At 38.9% G+C, this 17,854-nt stretch overlaps 1 protein-coding gene across 2 annotated transcripts in view; it reads left to right on the top strand.

Moving 5' to 3' along the window:
- The window catches only part of COL19A1 (collagen type XIX alpha 1 chain), a 341,119-nt gene that overhangs the window by 234,862 nt on the left and 88,403 nt on the right, over window positions 1-17,854 (top strand). For both annotated transcript variants that reach the window (XM_023230284.2, XM_023230285.1), the window contains exons 17-18: window positions 7,230-7,292; window positions 15,584-15,625. In XM_023230284.2, coding sequence (XP_023086052.1) covers window positions 7,230-7,292; window positions 15,584-15,625 — 105 coding nt within the window. The remainder of the gene's footprint in view (window positions 1-7,229; window positions 7,293-15,583; window positions 15,626-17,854) is intronic.

Here is a 17,854-nt window from a genome sequence, read left to right as displayed (position 1 = left end):
TTCAGATTAGCACTGAAACATGAATTTTCCCTGAGCTTATTTCCATTTGAGTCCCCACCACTTACAATCCAAGTTAACCTGAAGACTTGGCTCACAAGTCATTTCTCAAAGCCTCTTTCCAGAAAGTTAAAGCCCTCAGCCTAATGGTGGTGGAGGCAGAGACGTAGTCTGTAGAGTCCTGGGCCACCCTTTCCTCCTTGGTGCTGTCTTCTTCTGTCTTTAGCCCGCAAGGGCCATCCCTTTATTCTCCTTTTCTGTCCTACCCACCTTGCTCTTGGGAAATATGTAATGAACAATTCACATGAATCTATTAGAATGGAATGATTTTGGACTTCGTTCAACCATTCATGTGGTTTGGGGAAAAATCTCTTGGTTTTCCCATCTGTTAAATGGAAAATATAATAGTACCCACTTCAATTGGTCTTTATAAGAATCAAATAAGATAATGCATTTTACAGTCACATTACCCTACCACCCAAGAAAATATAAGTGAAAATACTTTTAGAATTATCCAGAGCTGTGAAAACATGAACCATTAGTATTATATCTCCTAGGAACATTTGCATTTGATCTGGCAATAAAACCTAACACCAAAAAAAAAAAAAAAAAAAAAAAAGACTTGCTTTAGGACATTTTGGGCATAACCTGGAGCGTAAGCAAGACATTTGAAGGAAAAAGACCTCCTCCCAGGAAACTTTATGTTTCACCTATATCTGGCCCACCCATGTTCCCTAGGGTGACCCATTTAAACCCAAGTATGTGAGCTTGAGGTCTCTATATTGAAATATAAAAATAATATAAATACTCACTGAATCTGCTCTTGGCTTTAGGAATCACATTTTATAGTTCAAGAGTTTCTACTAATTGTTGTGTTTTGTTTTTTGGTGTTTTGTTTTTCTTTTTGGTGGGAAGGAGGTGTTGGCATCCCTTTAATCACTAAAAATTCATAGCAGAGGCATTCTCAGAAAAAAAAAATCCATTACAATTATAACTGCTTAATTTATGTAATTAAACCCCAAGAGATTTGAGCAAATATTAAGACAGAGAAGGATGGGTAATTTTTTTAAGAAAAAAGAAATTGAGTCCTCAAATATTTTCTATCTGAAGAACATTATTGGTTTTTTTCTCCAGAGTTACTTTACAACTTTATATGTTGTAATTCTGGTCCAAAAATCCATCAATGAGCTCTTTTCTACTTAACTGGAGCTCACTATAGCTATGCTTTCAATTAAGTAGCCACATTCTTAGGTTAATCTAAATCTTTTGGTTTTGTCTTCTATAAATTTGGAAGCAGCAAGCCCTTTGCTCTGTTTGATACCATATCTAACTAAAACGAAAACCAACAAGCAAAAACTTGGCTTTCTCCACAGACTTTTTCTTATAAAAGCAATGATTCTACCGAATTCAATAAACATTTGGTGCTGGTGATGGAGGAGAGATACTGCAGACTGTATTGTAATGAGGTTAAAAGGCTCAAGCCTGTAATCCCAGCACTTTGGGATGCCAAGGCAGGCAGATCACGAGGTCAGGAGATAGAAACCAACCTGGCTAACCCGGTGAAACCCCGTCTCTACTAAAAATACAAAAAAATTAGCCAGGCGTGGTGGCAGGCGCCTGTAGTCCCAGCTACTCGGGAGGCTGAGGCAGGAGAATGGCGTGAACCTGGGAGGTGGAGTTCGCAGTGAGCCACGATGGTGCCACTGCACTCCAACCTGGGCGACAGAGCGAGACTCCGTCTCAAAAAAAAAAAAGAAAAAAGAAAGGATGAAAACTCCTTGCCCTCAAAAAGATTTTGTTGCAACTGGGAATAGAAACATGTACATAAGCCACTATACTCAATGTAAATGTGCTTTACTAAGTTATGTATAATGTGTTATAGACGGAAACATAAATGAGAGAAAAACTCATTTGACATTACCTTTTCCAACCATTATTATTGCTTCATCTCACCATTCCTATGTCTGAATTTAGGCTTCCTAATGACTGCTTTTTTTTTTTTTCTTGAATACAAAGGGAAAAATAATTACTGATCTCTACTTTTTTACAAGCCATTAGAACACTGGAAAGGTTTCTTGAAAATTAGTCCAAAGGACTTTCCAACAAGCATTCTATCTGTTCTTACAGAAAAGCTATTTTTTAGCACTTTTGAAGAGCGTTGGTTAGTACAACTTCCTTCACAGAGGTTTTTGGTACTTCAAAGATTGTTCTTGAATTTAATTGAAAACCCACAGGGCCAAAAGCAGTTGTATGTAACCTGAAAATATGTATTTTTGAATCCTGAAAAATGCTTCCAATAGGAGACTGAAGAGCTATGGTGCATAAGTGGCATCCAGATGGCTCAGGGAGACTCAGTCAACAGAGATGAAGAGGTACAGGGTACTTTCAGAGGTAAGGGAGAAAAGAAAAGAGTTCAGGATTGAGGATCAGAAAGTGAGCAGGGGATTTGAGTAAGGAGCCACAGAGACCCTGATTCACAGTGTGCAGGCTGTGCTGAAGCCGAATCAGAAGGCTCAAGCTCTGACTTGAACAGACAGCTTATGGCAAAGAACAATGAGGGAAAAAAAGGCAAAAACATTGCTCTTTAAGCTGAGCATACCTGGTGAATTGGCTAAAAAGTGAAAATACAGCTAAGACTAGGACTAAGGATTATGGTTTTTAACAGAGAACTCTTCCCAACTTCTAAACTTTGGGAATGTGCAGCCAAAACTGAAATCTACTAAGGGAATGATAATGCAAATAGCTCATCATTTTTACACTATGCGTCTGACAAGTCCGGTGGCAGACATCATGGTATTTCTGTTTTCCACCTCCAGCAAGATTTAAGCCAAAAACTATTTAAAAGCTGCTAGAACTATTGCTGAGAGTATATACTTCCCAAATTGAATATAGCTTTAATTCACTTTATCACACCTGCTGTAGTTCTTTGCAGTAAGAAACGACATCAGGATCTCTATCCATACCAGGTTTATAGGCCTCTCAGATAATTATGAATCAGTACAGTTGGGTTCTGAACAGTTGTTTCTCCCTGGAGTTCATTAGCATGTTTTAGCTGCTCTGTAATTGTATACTCACCACATTAATCCAGATGTCCTATATCTCCCAATCCCATACAAATAGAGTAAAGCAAATCTCCATAAAAGGTAGACATTGTATAGCCACGACTTGTGTACAACCATGTTGTGGGTCACTATTATAATCAAGATATTGGAACATTTTTCCTTTCCATAAACCTTTAACCACTTTTCCAAGTAGAGCTCCTAAGAGCATTAGCCAAGGCTGACATAACCTCTGCAGTTGGCCTCTCTTCACCACTGGGCCTGGGTCATCTAAGTGTCTTTTGATGGGTCCTTGTAAATGCAAACCTTAGAGAAAGGATTCTGTCAACTACCCTAGAGCATCTACAACACCATGTGATGCTGAGAGATCTGTCACTTACCACAAGTCTTTAACTTCTTTCTTGGAGTTGACAGTCTGCAAGATAGACAACTCTTGCTAAACTTGGAAGCAACTCCTTGGATCTTCTCCAGCCATGTTTCCTACCAGAATAGAAGATAGAAAAATAGCACATTTCTTGGGATGTGGCTGGTAGGATAGCCACCAATTCTGAAACCCCAAGGTTGTTTTCCAGTTGTAAACAGAATTGCTTTTGCCATTTAAATGCATAGAGCTTATTTATGACCGCTATCTTTGACAGCTTTAGAGCAACCAAGTGAGACACTGCCTCACTGTCTATAGTCAGAGTAGAGGGGGACTTCCAGAAGACTCTAATTGGTGCCTCTTTCCAGTCTCTGAAGGGTTCCTTTGGACCACTAGGAGAGTTTATATAAAGTATTGCCTGCAGGGTAGACTGTTGGCTGTAAATTTCTGTTACATTAAACTTGGAATTCGTGGTACACAAACTATCCCAGAGACTAAAAAAGTGAGAAAGAAAGTGTCATCGTAAATGCTCATGATGAGATTAAGTGGTAGAACCTAAAACTTCAAATCAAACCCATTTTGAGTACTACTTTGGAGATATGACATTTTGTGACAAAAACAGAACATATGAAAATGTAGAAGTAATTTTTATGGGTTTATTAATCTTGTGAATATTTGAATGATAATGTTCAACCTTTTCTGTAGCCTCATTGCTCTTGGCATTGTTTTTAGTGAGTTGTGCCCTTGCCTTTGTTTTTAAGGGAGCAGCTGTACTGAGCCACGCATATTCTCCCACTCCACCCCCAGTGGTAAGCTCAGCAGCAGCCAGATCAGGATCCTGAATGAGAAGTATATACTTTGCTTATGAAATACAGCTATCCTCTGTTTGCAGATGACCAGTCTGTAAAGGATCATAACCCATTTCATCCAACTTTTTACAAATCATTATCGTTCTATTGTTTTTACTGTTCTCATTTACACTACTACCTGTTTTATGCTGTGCAAACCCTACCACACATTTGCTTTCCTGCTTCTTTTCCTTACCGCCTCCCAGAACCTTTTGGGAGGCTTCACACTTCTTGTATCTCAGACCACCTGCTCTCCCAACCTCTACAAACAAATATAGGATACATTTGAATACAGTCACAGACTAGGAGAAATGTTTTGTAATATTCAGGGACAATCTCCCTAACATCGGTTAAGACACTGTATGAACACAGATGGGAGATATAAGGAGCACATAAAGGGGCCTCTCTCAACTACACGGTAGGGCTACAGCTAAAGGTAATGTGCTTACTTTCTCACCTCCTGCACCAAGCACAGTGCAGGAGTGTAGTACTTGGCAAAAGTGCTATGTTCAAGTTTTGTTGATTTTTTTTCAATTTCAGTAAAGTAAACAGAACATAGAAGAGTGATCACCCAGTATTCTCTAGGGTACACACATCATCATGATAAGAAAATTACTGCAACAGTGATTTTTTGCCTAGTTTGCCTTTAAGTTAAGACAGTAGAGTAGACAAGAGCTGGCCTTGGGCCCAATGCTGATGTTAAGTATTAGCCCTACCACTTGCCAGCGGTGTGACCTTGGACCAGTTAAACATTTCCAACCCTCATTTTCTTTATCTTTGAATCAGAGAGAATGATAGGATGTTCCTCATGTGTCCTTGTAAGGACTAAATTAGTTAACTCCTGCTATAATGCCTGGCACATAATAAGCACTATATAAATGTTTGCTATTGGTCAGGCCCACTGGCTCACGCCTGTAATCCCAGCACTTTGGGAGGCCAAGGCAGGTGGATCACTTGAGGTCAGGAGTTCAAGACCAGCCTGGCCAACATGGCGAAACCCTACCTCTACTAAAAATACAAAAGTTAGCCAGGCATGGTAGCACATGCCTGTAGTCTCAGCTACTCGGGAGACTAAGGCACGAGAATCCCTTGAACCTGGGAGTCAGAGGTTGCAGTGAGCTGAGATAATGCCACTGCACTCCAGCCGGGGTGACAGAGTGAGACTCTGTCTCAAAAAAATAACAACAAAAAACTTTGCTATTATTATTTCACTGATTCTGCTACTCTATTTGGGAGACTGTATTATTAATTGTTATGCTATATTTAAGAGCCATAATAATTAAGACTCTCTCTTTTAACTAGATTGAATATGTGTGAAGTTAAATTTACCTACTCCATCACTGTTCTTTGATTGAATCAGCCTTGTCATCAACACACATTCACCAAATGCCTACTATACATATACTCCTAAGCACCTGTTAATGCTACTACATATTGTGTCTAAAATTCCTCCTTGCCTCATTATATATTTGCAGAAAGATCAATATGTATGGAACCTCATGTCTCCTGACTTTCAAGAATAAGATCTTAGCTTGCATGTTCTCAGCTAGATACTTTGTGTAACAGCCCCCACCCCCAACTCAATGATTGCTTCCTTCATTACTTCCTCTAACTGACCTAGAATTCTTTACACAATGCTGGCTGATGAAAAGTTACATGAAAAATGTATAATGCCATAAGAATTCTCTTCTTACAATAGCTCCGTTATTGTGTCAGCAAGGTAACAGCATCGTTTGTCTTTCCAATCATAGGCAACACCATTACTCCTGAGGCCCATTATTTTCTCAAGAATTATACCAACCTGCTTCTAAGTATCCATCACCTCATTCTTGTGCCCTTTATGTTTAGTGGCACAATGCAAAGGTTTCATATTAGAAGAGATCTTCAATCACAAGCTGCTCATAAGAAACACCTGGTGTAAATGTTAACCAACATTAAACTTTTCTGTATACCTAAGGTGTTACCTGTATCAGTGAGCGCAGCTAATGATTGCTTCTTAAAATTTTTCTCCACTTTTCAAAGCTTTCATTCCCTTTGAAAAATAATAATCTTTGTGTAATGGTGCTGTTTGATTTTGGCTAATCATCTTCCTTCTAGGTCTTATCTTCTAAAGTAACATGTTAAAAACTTGGTCTCTATAATATTTTCTCTCCTCCTAGCTTTTGAGGTCTGGATGAAATATGCAATCTCTTTTCTGAGATAGTTGAACCTATTTGACTTGAATTACTTAATCTAAAATAATGCTAACCTTTGTGGTTTTTATGGCTCTCACCCCAAAATGTAATCCCTGAAAAACCTGGAGAATTCTTCTCTTCCTTTCTTCCTAGAGGCCTTAGAGACAGCGAAATGTCTTTGCTTCTTTCCTATCCACTCCAAGCCCAGCATACTGCTTACTGAATTATTTCCAGGTCAACTGAAAACTATCAATATTTAAATTTCTGAAGTCTGAGATTTTATAGCAGACATCTTTTTTCTGGCCCAACAGTCCATGTGCATCCCATTTTCATACAACTACTTTAAAAAAGTAAAGCAAGAGAAAAACATTTTTCCCATATTTACTAAGTTAATAGCATGTGGGAACACACAATTCTATAGTACATTGATCAAAATCCTGTGAGAAGTGCCAAAAATAAACTGAAGAGCTATAACCTCTTCTCTGGGAGGGTCTTATGGGTATAATTCCTTTTAATAAAGAATATGCTGATGGCTGACCTTCTGGTAAAATGTTACATGCTCCCACTTAGGACCTCTTTTTGGATTCATGCAGGATTTAACCTAGAAATATCTTAGGAGCCTGATGATAAGTTAATGCCCAAGTATTTCTCTATTAATCAGAATATTTGACTAAATAGATACTTCCTTTTTCTTTACTATATGATTTCAAGAGTTCTTAGCTATATTATTTAAATATGCATTGTTTTGGTAAATGTGTATATATTTGTCTTTGATTTGTTTATAATACAGGGACCTCCTGGAATACAAGGAATACACCAGACTCTTGGTGGATATTATAACAAGGATAACAAGGTATGGCTTCTTTTTTCCCATAATTTATAATACATAGAAATTTTATGTGATTGTATTTTTGAAAAAAACATATTAATTCCTAACTTCTCAGACTTTTATACATGATCACATGCATTTAAACATCTTTCCATGCTGAAAGCTATGTTTTCGAAAACAAAAATAAAAAAGTATTTTGCTCAGTATCTTACAAATCTAAGATTTTATCCCAGTGTTTTAAAAATTTTGTTCAAAGTTTGTTAATGCAAAACATTGTGTTCTGCCATTGATAATATCATAGATCTAGCCTCTCTGAGGGCAGAAAGAAATTATTTGATACTTCGAAGTTCTGGGTAGCACAACAGGTGATAGACTTCTTATCAAAACCAGTAGGCACCGCACCAAAATCTCAAGCAAATAGTTGCATACTACAGTTCAAGAAAAAGAGTCCCCACCTTTCAGGGGGAACTACGTTTAATTTCCCCAAGGTTTTATTAAATCACATTTGGGATAGGTAGAATGCTGACGTGGAAGTACCCAAATGGCAAAAGCAAGAGAGTTTTGTTCCAGATTCTACAAGGAGCACAACAGAGTGGCAGCCAAGAGAAGATCTAGGTGAGATCATTGATTGAGTCATCATTCAATGACAAATATTTGTGGTCTGATCACTTCGTGTGAGGCATTCTGTCCACTAATTAGGATACCTTGTATACATGATGGTTCATCATTGATTTCTTGCACCACAGGAAGAATTGGAGACCCTTCTCTTTATGTCTTTCTTTCCTATGTTCTTACTTTCCCTTCCTGTAATTTTTTCTGAGTTTTTACTCCTCTATGTTTAGAAATCCCAAAGAAACGCTATATGCCAAAAAAATTTGTTAAATGGCTAACTAATTATAAAATCCAGTTTCTCTTTTATCAGAACAAGGTCAACATAAAGACTTAGATAATTTATGGTTGACAAATTTAAAATCAAATGTGAAAAGTTTTTTATACTTTATAAATTTGATAGTGATGCTATTTTAAATTCTCTCATTTATTTAGGTTTTCCAGGGAGTATTATATTAGGAGGAATGTTTGGGATATATTTCCTGTTTCTTTATTAGACATTTCTTTAATAGAACTGTACTAGCTTTTTCAAAATATTAAGCCTTAGCACAAGTGGAAAAAAGAATGCTGAAGCATGTTTAAATTTAATCAATTTAATGACACCTATAATGACACCTGATGTTATAAAATAGGATTTATCATAAATGCTTGGAAATAATGAGAATAAGTTGGCTCTGATGTCATAGTGTCAGCTAGAAAAACTTAAAGAACACACTGTATTACTATTGCCCTTGGTATAAAATATACCGAGTTGCTACTCAGCTACTTAAATATTTGCTATCCCTTGCAAAACTTTTAAAGCTCTCATCTTTACAGGTCTCCCAACAGTACTTCTCTATACAGTTTATCTTGCTGATGAGTCAGTTTTCCCTTAAATGAAGATATATGGAGCATTTATATTTTAGAGTCTAAAGTTGAGAATGTAAATTTTTAAACTTTAAGGTTATATTTCAAAAAAACCTGGGGGCTGACCAGAGCAGCTGAGTGGAAAATCTTGCTAGTAACAAACCAGTACTTTGAACTTAGTTATTAACTCACCTGAAAGGACCCGTTACTCTTATTGCCATTACAGAATAGAGGCTCACAGGTATTTAGTCTACATGTTCCTTAAATGTGACTTTAAAGCTGGAGTACAACTGGTAAAGAGAAAAGAGTATAGCTGTTATCCCAAATGATGCATTATAACCATTTAGCATTAGAGGCTTTAGATCCATCTGTGAATTAAGGGAAGATAGCTTACCAAACACTTTATTCTCTTTCCTTTCAGAGTAGTTAGAGCTCTTACACCAAGGCCTCACCAGGAAGGATGGAGGTAGTGGGACCCACCTTCCGAGCGCCCACACTGCCCCATGCTTCTGTATTGTAACCACCTCCTCCTCACCCTCAGGTTCACAAAGGAAAAGCCAAATGTGCTGTGATTAGCATGATGCATGTCTTCCATTGGCACTGTCTCCACCACCTACCCCTGTCTGTTTTTGGACACTGAGGTTGTTTCATTTTGCAATTCGTAGCGTGTCAGATGGTCTGACTGTAGCAAATAAGCACAGAGAGAAGCGGGGCCTAAGTGAAACCTTCCTAAGGATTAAATAATGGACCATGTATTGAGACATAGCAAGTGACACTCCAAGGTTAAAATACTCTTCCCTTTTAAATTGGCATTGATTTATGTGTTGTCTGCACTGGAGCCCTGTGCCTCAGCTCTTCAACCCACAGTGGCTTCAACAGTCACACAGCCCAAATTCTGCTCAAGCAACTACCCATGAGAGAATGAGTAACAGACTACTCATAAACTGCCCCTCCTCATTCCGAACTCAAAGAGCCCATGGTTCATTTTCTGGTCCCAGGATCCTCACTTCCCCTCTGGCCCCCATATAGGAACTGATCTTTTCCTCTACTATTTTCCTTATGTCATCTGGAGGGAGAAGCTCAGGTATAAGAAACCCTCTCTCCTCACAGCACAAATCAAAAAAGGGATGGAGAAGAAAAAAAAAGCAAATGAGGAAGAAAGAAAAAGCAAATGAGGAATAGAGAGATAGCCTAAGGAGTGAAGTCAGGAAGATGGTATCAGTGTGTTTATGTGGATTTTTGCATGCCCACTTATGTATGCAAAGAATAAAAACTAGATTTCTCTCTCTATCACAAAAATAATATGCAAAACAGCTGCTCCCATTCTGTAAGACTGTTTGCAAAGAAGCAACAGTACTGAGCATATTCTTCCCCTCAAGGAAAATCTGCTCATGATCCAGTAAACTGCACTTCATTGTTTCCAGCTCTGGGGGTTTTAATAAAAATTTGATAGGCTCTGTCAACTACTGAAGCCACAGACCCACAGTTCCTTACTACACTTTAGATGGAGAAAAAAAACACATTTTATCTGCGGAGGCCAAGTACTGGCGGATTTTACATTTGATGTTGTTTTTAAAGATCCATATTGAAAATGCAGAGTTGTGTTATCTTACATCACCACACTCAGTCTCAGCTGTTGGAGATTGATGCTTTGCCTCCCAGCAACCAATTCGTGTATTCATTTCTCCAAATTGTTGATCCAAAAAAAACCAATTTGCTAGCAAAATAATCTATTTTTCTTTTCACATATTAAATCATAACTTCACTTTAATATCCACAGACTAGAAAGGACAGAAAGCCTTTATCCAAAATCCAATATTCAAGGCCTTTCCAAGCCGTGAGTTAAACCCAATGATGGCATATAAAGTGAAGACTCCCTTGGAGACACTGCAGGCAACCTTTCTGAGCCCAGAAGATTGAGAAATAAAGTTTAGGTTCTAACTTCATGGCTCTCCTTCCCTGTGCCCCAGGCTCCACTGGCTTTGAGGAACATTGTGGACTTAGGCACAGACATATGGACTTTCAGATGTTGGTTTGATTACAGACAGCCTCCCAACTCACCTGAGTCTTTCCTTCCTTTCATGACCCTCCATACTTGTGGCTGGTGAAATGGTTTTTTGCAGTTAACTAAGAAGTTGGGCTTTGAGCCAGCCTTAGGCCTTATTTTCAAATGAGCACAGCTTTCCTAGCCAACATATTACGTTTTAACTTGCTAGAGCTGCCACAACAAAATATCACAAACTGAGTGACCTAAACAACAGAAATATATCATCTCACGGTTCTGGAGGCCAGAAGTCAAGATGAAGGTGTTGGCAGGGCCATGTTATCTCCGAAGGCACTAGGAAGGAATGTCTTTCAGGTCTCTCTCCTAGCCTCTGGTCATTCCTTGGCCATCTTCACGTGGTGTTCTCCCTGCGTGCATGTCTCTATAAAGTTTCCCTTTTTATAAGGACGCAGTCTTATTGGATTAGGAGCCCAACCTACTCCAGCATGTCCTCATCTTAACTACTTATCACTAATTATTAATTACATCTGCAATGACCCTATTGGCAAATAAGTTCACGTTCTGAAGTCCTGGGTGTTACAGTTTATACATATATATCGGAGTGGGAGATACACAGTTTCAACCTATAAAAAACAACCTGGTTTTTCTGAACTTTATGTCCCCTCATGCCTAGGATATTACAGCAAGTTCCCCAAAGGCTGACCCTGGGGATTTGTAATGACTCCATACCCTAGGAAAGAGTTCCTATCCTTGGGTTCTTTTATTAGTTAAACAGTAGAAAATTGCTGATATTTTACTCTCTGGGACCTATAAAAATGGTCATCTCATATGGTTCAATCCATGATATATCCAGGTACATTCTCTTCTTTCCAGAGAAAATCCTCTTTAAGACTTTGAGTAGCTTGAGTGTTTTCACTTGCCTAACCATACGTTCCAAAGTTCCATTCACCATTCCCACACAGACCCAAGAACAAGTGCTGACATCCCAGAATTCTTGAGATGGGCATGCAGATTAGCATCCTCATGCCACAACCCTCACCATATCACCACAAGAATTTTTAAATAAACACATTCAAAACTGTGTTTGGAAGGCTTACAAGAACCCTTAACATGGCACCAAGACACAAATTAACATAATAAAATTAGCATAGCATCGGAGGTAGAACCACAGTTCCAGAAACACAAAGACTATACCTCTTATTATTTTCACTAAGCCAGGCAATTGTCTGGTGCAGCTAGCTTAGAGATAGTAGGGAGAAGCAGCTCACATGTCAATGAATAAACGCTACTGAAGCTCAAGTTTGAATCTGCCTTGAGTATTATTAACCCAAGAGTGGAGAACAGCACGAAAGGCCACCAAGAGTCCTTGACTAGATGGATTTCCTGGTCTTGCTGTTGAGTGAGGCAAACATGGTGCTCTGATCAGCAATAAATGGCCCTGTTGTTTTTCTGGGTGTGAAAGCCATCAGAAAATCAAGACTTTAGAACAATAAAGCCTATTGATGGGACACTAGGAATTGGTGCTGCAGTGGCATTCCTTCACCCCAGCTACAGCATCTCTGATGCCCTGTAGGTTATTGGGGGTGAGGTGGGCTACACTAGAACATGCTCTCCCCAGAGGCCGTTTAGGTGCTTTCCTACTCTGCAATCAAAGAGCATGAGGCCTTCCAAGCCAAAGACCATCTCCAGGCAAATCCTATCTCAGATGAAAGCATGTTCCAATTTCCCAAAAAGGATCCTATCATAAGCATAGCCAGGGGGAGATGCTGATGTTTTGTGCTGACACCATGCCCAAATGACTAGTGTTTTTCAGACATCTCTAAGATTTATGTTTCTGTGCAGGTTGCATCCAAGCAACTTGCCATTTTGTAACTGCTGGTTCTTTATAAACGTGTGTATATACCTTAGTGTTTCCATGCTTTATTTTCAAATACTGTTGGTTGTAATAATTTAGAACAAAATTTTGAGATTACAATTTTTATTTTCAATTTAGATATCACAGACCAAAGTTGACAGAAGAAAATGAGAGAATATCCATTACAAGACCAATAATAATATCAGTTATAAACTACTGATTTTTTATTGAAGCAGCAAAATAACATGGAAGGAATATTTAAAATATCAAACTATAGCAATAGTGATCTGAATGGGTACCTCTGTATATTTTTGTTGTCTAAATATTTCTGTACCTTTTAGGTTTTCTATCAGCACATGTATTTTTAATCAGAAAAATAACTTTAATGGAAAAATCACATGATTAGAATTACTGGCTCATTTGCCCAACAGATATTTATTGAATGCCAGGGGAGGCTTTCATGAATGGCATTTCATAATAGTTGAGACCTGATTAATGAGTAGTTTCTGGCCAGATAGAAAGGTGAGGACACAGAGTGGTGATCTGGAGGCTAAGATGGGAATGACCTTGGTCAGTTTAGGGAGCTGAAAGAACACCATGACAGCTGAAGCTTCTGAGGAAGAAGAGTGGCCAACATGATGCTGGAAAGGGAAATGAGTTCAGGTTATGCAGAGATTTGCTGGTGATGTTAAAGTTTTGAGAAATGGATGTCAGAATGTCTTTTGAAGGTATTTCTCTGATCTTATGTAGAGAACATGCATGTCAGGAAAGCAAGAGTGGATTGTAAAAGGCCAGTTAGAGGCTCACTGCAATAATCCTGGCAAGACATGATGGTGGGCTGCCAGGGTGTAGGCAGGTTGACTCTTTCTCTTAAAAGAAGAGAAGACATTTGGGGAGACAGAGTCAACCAAACTGGATGACTGATCATATTCGAGGAATAAGGATGAGGGTGATCATATTAGTCCGTTTTCATGCTGCTGATAAAGACATACCCTAGACTGGGCAATTTACAAAAGAAAAAGGTTTCATGGACTCACAGTTCCATGTGTCTGGGGAGGCCTCATAATCATGGCAGAAGGTGAAAGGCACATCTAACATGGTGGCAGACATCAGAAGAGAGAGTTTGTGCAGGGAAACTCCCCTTTATAAAACCATCTGTTAAAGGTTGGATTTCCTTAGGACTTTCTTCTTTGTGACTCAACACTTTCTCCCCAGCACTCTTATTTACCTTCATGGCTTAGGTAATATTTACACAGCCAAATTTATAAACCCAGTATACACTTCCCTTCTGAGTTTTAGACTCATATATCTAATTTATACACCCTGCATATACTTCCCTTGTGAATTTTAGACTCATATATCTAATTTTCTACTTGATGTATGTACTTGTAAATTCTAGAAGCAATTCACATTTAACAAGTTTAAAACTGAAACAAAAAATGCAACAAATACACATATATATGAGAGAAAAAAATAGAGTTACATCACACTGGTAACATTGTTTAGTACAGAAGTGGGAGAAGAAGAATCAGTTTTTTCTAATGTGTCTCTGCAGTTGCTCTTGTCCATTTTACAATTGAAAACAATTACAGAAAGAAAGAAAATCTGAATTCTTCCTCTCTGTCCGAATGTCATTCTCAATACCACTTGGTTTGGCTGTGTCCCCACCCAAATCTCATCTAGAATTGTAGCTCCCACAATTCCCATGTGTTGTGGGAAGGACCCAGTGGGAGGTAATTGAATCATGGGGGAGGGTCTTTCCTGTGCTATTCTCATGATAGTCAATAAGTCTCATGAGTAAAAACTCAGACTGTAAAACTAATAGGAGGCTTTTAGAAAGATTTACATCTCAAAGGGATAGTGAAAGAACTTACAAATACAGATTTCTAAAGCAATTGGTCTAGAAAAAGAGAGGTCGGGGTCTGGAATTAGGAACAAGCCTGTCCAAAGTTGATTCCCGCTGAGGGAAACATTAAAGGCTGTCTTGGTCAGTGGACGCAGAAAGCACTAACTACCCTTTTGAGAAAATTATCCAGAAATCGGAGGAAAGAGAGTAACTTAAGGGAAATGTGTGCTGGGGAACTGTATGCTTTTTGTGTGTTAAGTTTAAAGAAGGTAGAATAGGTAGGTAGTCAGAGAGAGAAAGAGAAGTGTTAAAGAAATTGGCCAATTTTAGCTACACTTTATTTAACTTTATTACCAAATTGGCCAATTTCACCTGATAGCAATAGGTAACATCAATAAGGAAAATCTCCTAAGAAGGCAGAGGGCATGGGAATCAGAGAATTTATAGAGGAAACAGCCACTGATAAGAGATGAGACAGCTCATTAACTACACCCGGGTGTGCATGCACATGGGTTGGTACATTCATTGACAGGAATTAGAAGTGGTATCTGAGGCCTGGCACAGTGGCTCATGCCTGCAATCTCAACTCTTAGGGAGGCAGAGGCAGGAGGATAGCTTGAGCCCAGGAGTTCAAGACCTACCTGGGCAATATAGCGAGACACCATTCTCCACAAAAAGGAAAAAAAAAAAAATGATGTCTGAGAACTTGTATTTTTTTCAGTGTAGTCACAGGCAAGTCACCTGCCCGGGACTGTAGAGTCTAATGTAGTGGTCTGAGAACAATAAAGCTTACTTGAGAGTAGGGGAGCAGATCAGAGATGCTCAGATACATGGAGAGGCCAGTTGAAGTGGCCAGATGTGGTTTTGGAGTAGTGAGTATTTATCTCCAGAGGTGTGATGTTTCTCCGGAAGCAATCTCCTTAAGAAGTCACAAAGAAGATGCATGGGGCTTCCAAAGCTGGAATTATTTAGAAGAATATTTAACAGGAATATTTAACAACAGGTGAGAGAGACAAAGCTGTTTGCACAAATGACCTAGTATCCATAAAAAGCTGTTACAGTACTGTTATCTGACTACTTACACTGTTACCCATTGAATGTGTTAAAAATTAGTGGATTTTTCTTTGAATTTTAAATTGTTTTTACCCCCCTAGGGAAATGATGAACATGAAGCTGGAGGCCTGAAAGGAGACAAGGTAATCAGATTTTTTTTTTTTTTTTTTTTTTTTTTTTTTTTTAGATGGAGTCTTGCTCTGTTGCCAAGGCTGGAGTGCAGTGGCGCAATCTCGGCTCACTATAACCTCCACCTCCCAGGTTCAAGTGATTCTCCTGCCTCAGCCTCCCAAGTAGCTGGCATTACAGGCATGTGCCACCACTCCCGGCTAATTTTTGTATTTTTAGTAGAGACAGAGTTTCACCATGTTGGCCAGGCTGGTCTTGAACTCCTGACCTCAGGTAATCCACCCGCCTCAGCCTCCCAAAGTTATGGGATTACAGGCTTGAGCCACTGCACCTGGCGGTAATCAGATTTTCAAAGTGAATAGAAGGGTCCAGTATTTTCTACGGATTTACACATTCCCGTGTAGGGGCAGCCCCCCGGCAGCAGTTGGGTTGCATCTCTGGGAGGGTGTCCAGCCTGCAGTGGGCAGGGGCCTCTGCCTGCCTCCTGACCAGGCAGTAGGATTGGAATCTGCTTCAGGGTCCAGCAAGGACTGCTGAGTAGCAGTTGGCTGCAAGAAAGAGAACATATCAAGGGGAAATTACTGTAATAAGATAAATGAAATCAGGACACAAGACTTGTTTTGTAATTAAATGTGAACCCGTGTAGGTGGCAAAAACAATCTGAAGACCCCTTTGGCAAAATGCCTCATGCCCAGGCTCACTATTTTGTGTCTTCCTAAGTACCAAAACGTAAGCTGCCCTGGCAGCCATTTTTGGTGGGGTTTTATACTGTCCAGTAGTGGTTTAGCCAAGTAATTATTTCAAAATAGTTTTAAAATTAAGACACTGATAAATTTCCATTGCATTCTCCTTGTCCTTCGCAGGTTTCATTATCTTAACTGTAAAAATGACAGATTCACTTCCCCATTCAATAAGATGTTTCACTCCTGTTTGATTCTGAAATTGTAATGACCTTGGATTCCATGCAAATGTGCCATTGTCAGAAAAAAAAATGCACATTAAATCTACAGGCAGAGATGAGTAGGTTTGAAAATACTCTGAGGGAATGTGACCTGTGAGTGCTAGCTATCTTCATTCATTCTCCTGTAAAAATTCTCTAGATTGAGGGCAGGGGATTTTGACATGAATCCGAGAAAATATGACTTCTGTGTCTTATAAATCAGTGCAACCAATCCATTCAAAAAGTCGTACACTCATCATCAGAAGTTACTACTAAAAGACAGTCTTGCCAGAAACTAGGAGCTTCTTGCAGATTGATGATTGAAAATGAAATTTTCTGCTAAATAAATAAATAATAAATAAAACCTTGACATTCTGAAAAAAGACATCCAAAAATTGATTACACAGCAATGATAAGTCATTTGTGTGAGTTAGATTTTATTGCTAGTACATTAGCATTATTTCCTGTAACCTTATAGCTAACAGAAACCATACGCCACCATAACAAACGCATTACATTTTAGGCAATGACTTCTGGACATATGCAGGCTAAGGGGAAAAAAAAAAAGGAAAAGAAAGCCACAAAGCTTGTCACATAGGACAGCTGAGCAAAGAAGAGAGTTGTGACTTTTAAAGTATTTAAATGATGATTCATTTCTTGAAACAAAACAGCTGGCTTCTGTTTTGCTGTGTTCATTAGGAAACACATGTTACTTAGACATTCTTAAGACCTCACTGATGAGAAATTTGATTCTGTAAAACAGGTGTATTTCAAACTCTAAGGACCTTTTCTGTTGCTCAAAATCTTTTCTAATTGCTTCAGAATCCTAAGTAGAATTAGGAAAAGCCAGTGGCATAACTGTTCCCTCCTCTCACTCAAATAAATAACATAGAAGAATCTACAGGGAACTTGATGCCATACGTGATATAAAGAGACACATAAAAAAAACTTCTAAAAAGCGTGATTAACAGGAAATTGCCAATAAATAATGCATAAAATAAACAAAAATTACAGGCGGTAGCTCGCACCTGTAATCCCAGCACTTTGGGCGGCCAAGGCGGGAAGAACGTTTGAGCCCAGAATTTAGACAGCCTGGGCAATATAGTGATACCCCATCCCTACAAAAATTAAAAATATTAGCTGGGCATGCTGGTAAATACCTGTGGTCCCAGCTTCCCAGGGAGGCTGAGGCAAGAGGATCACTTGGAGCCAGGAGATAGAGGCTGCAGTGAGTGATATCACACCACTGCACTCCAGCCTGAGCAACAGAGCAAGACCTTGTCTCAAAACAACCAACCAAACA

This window comes from Piliocolobus tephrosceles, chromosome 5 (assembly GCF_002776525.5).
Source record: "Piliocolobus tephrosceles isolate RC106 chromosome 5, ASM277652v3, whole genome shotgun sequence".
Taxonomy (NCBI): domain Eukaryota; kingdom Metazoa; phylum Chordata; class Mammalia; order Primates; family Cercopithecidae; genus Piliocolobus; species Piliocolobus tephrosceles.
The sequence above is the reverse complement of the archived record's forward strand: the minus strand, read 5'-3'. Positions and strand labels throughout refer to the sequence as shown.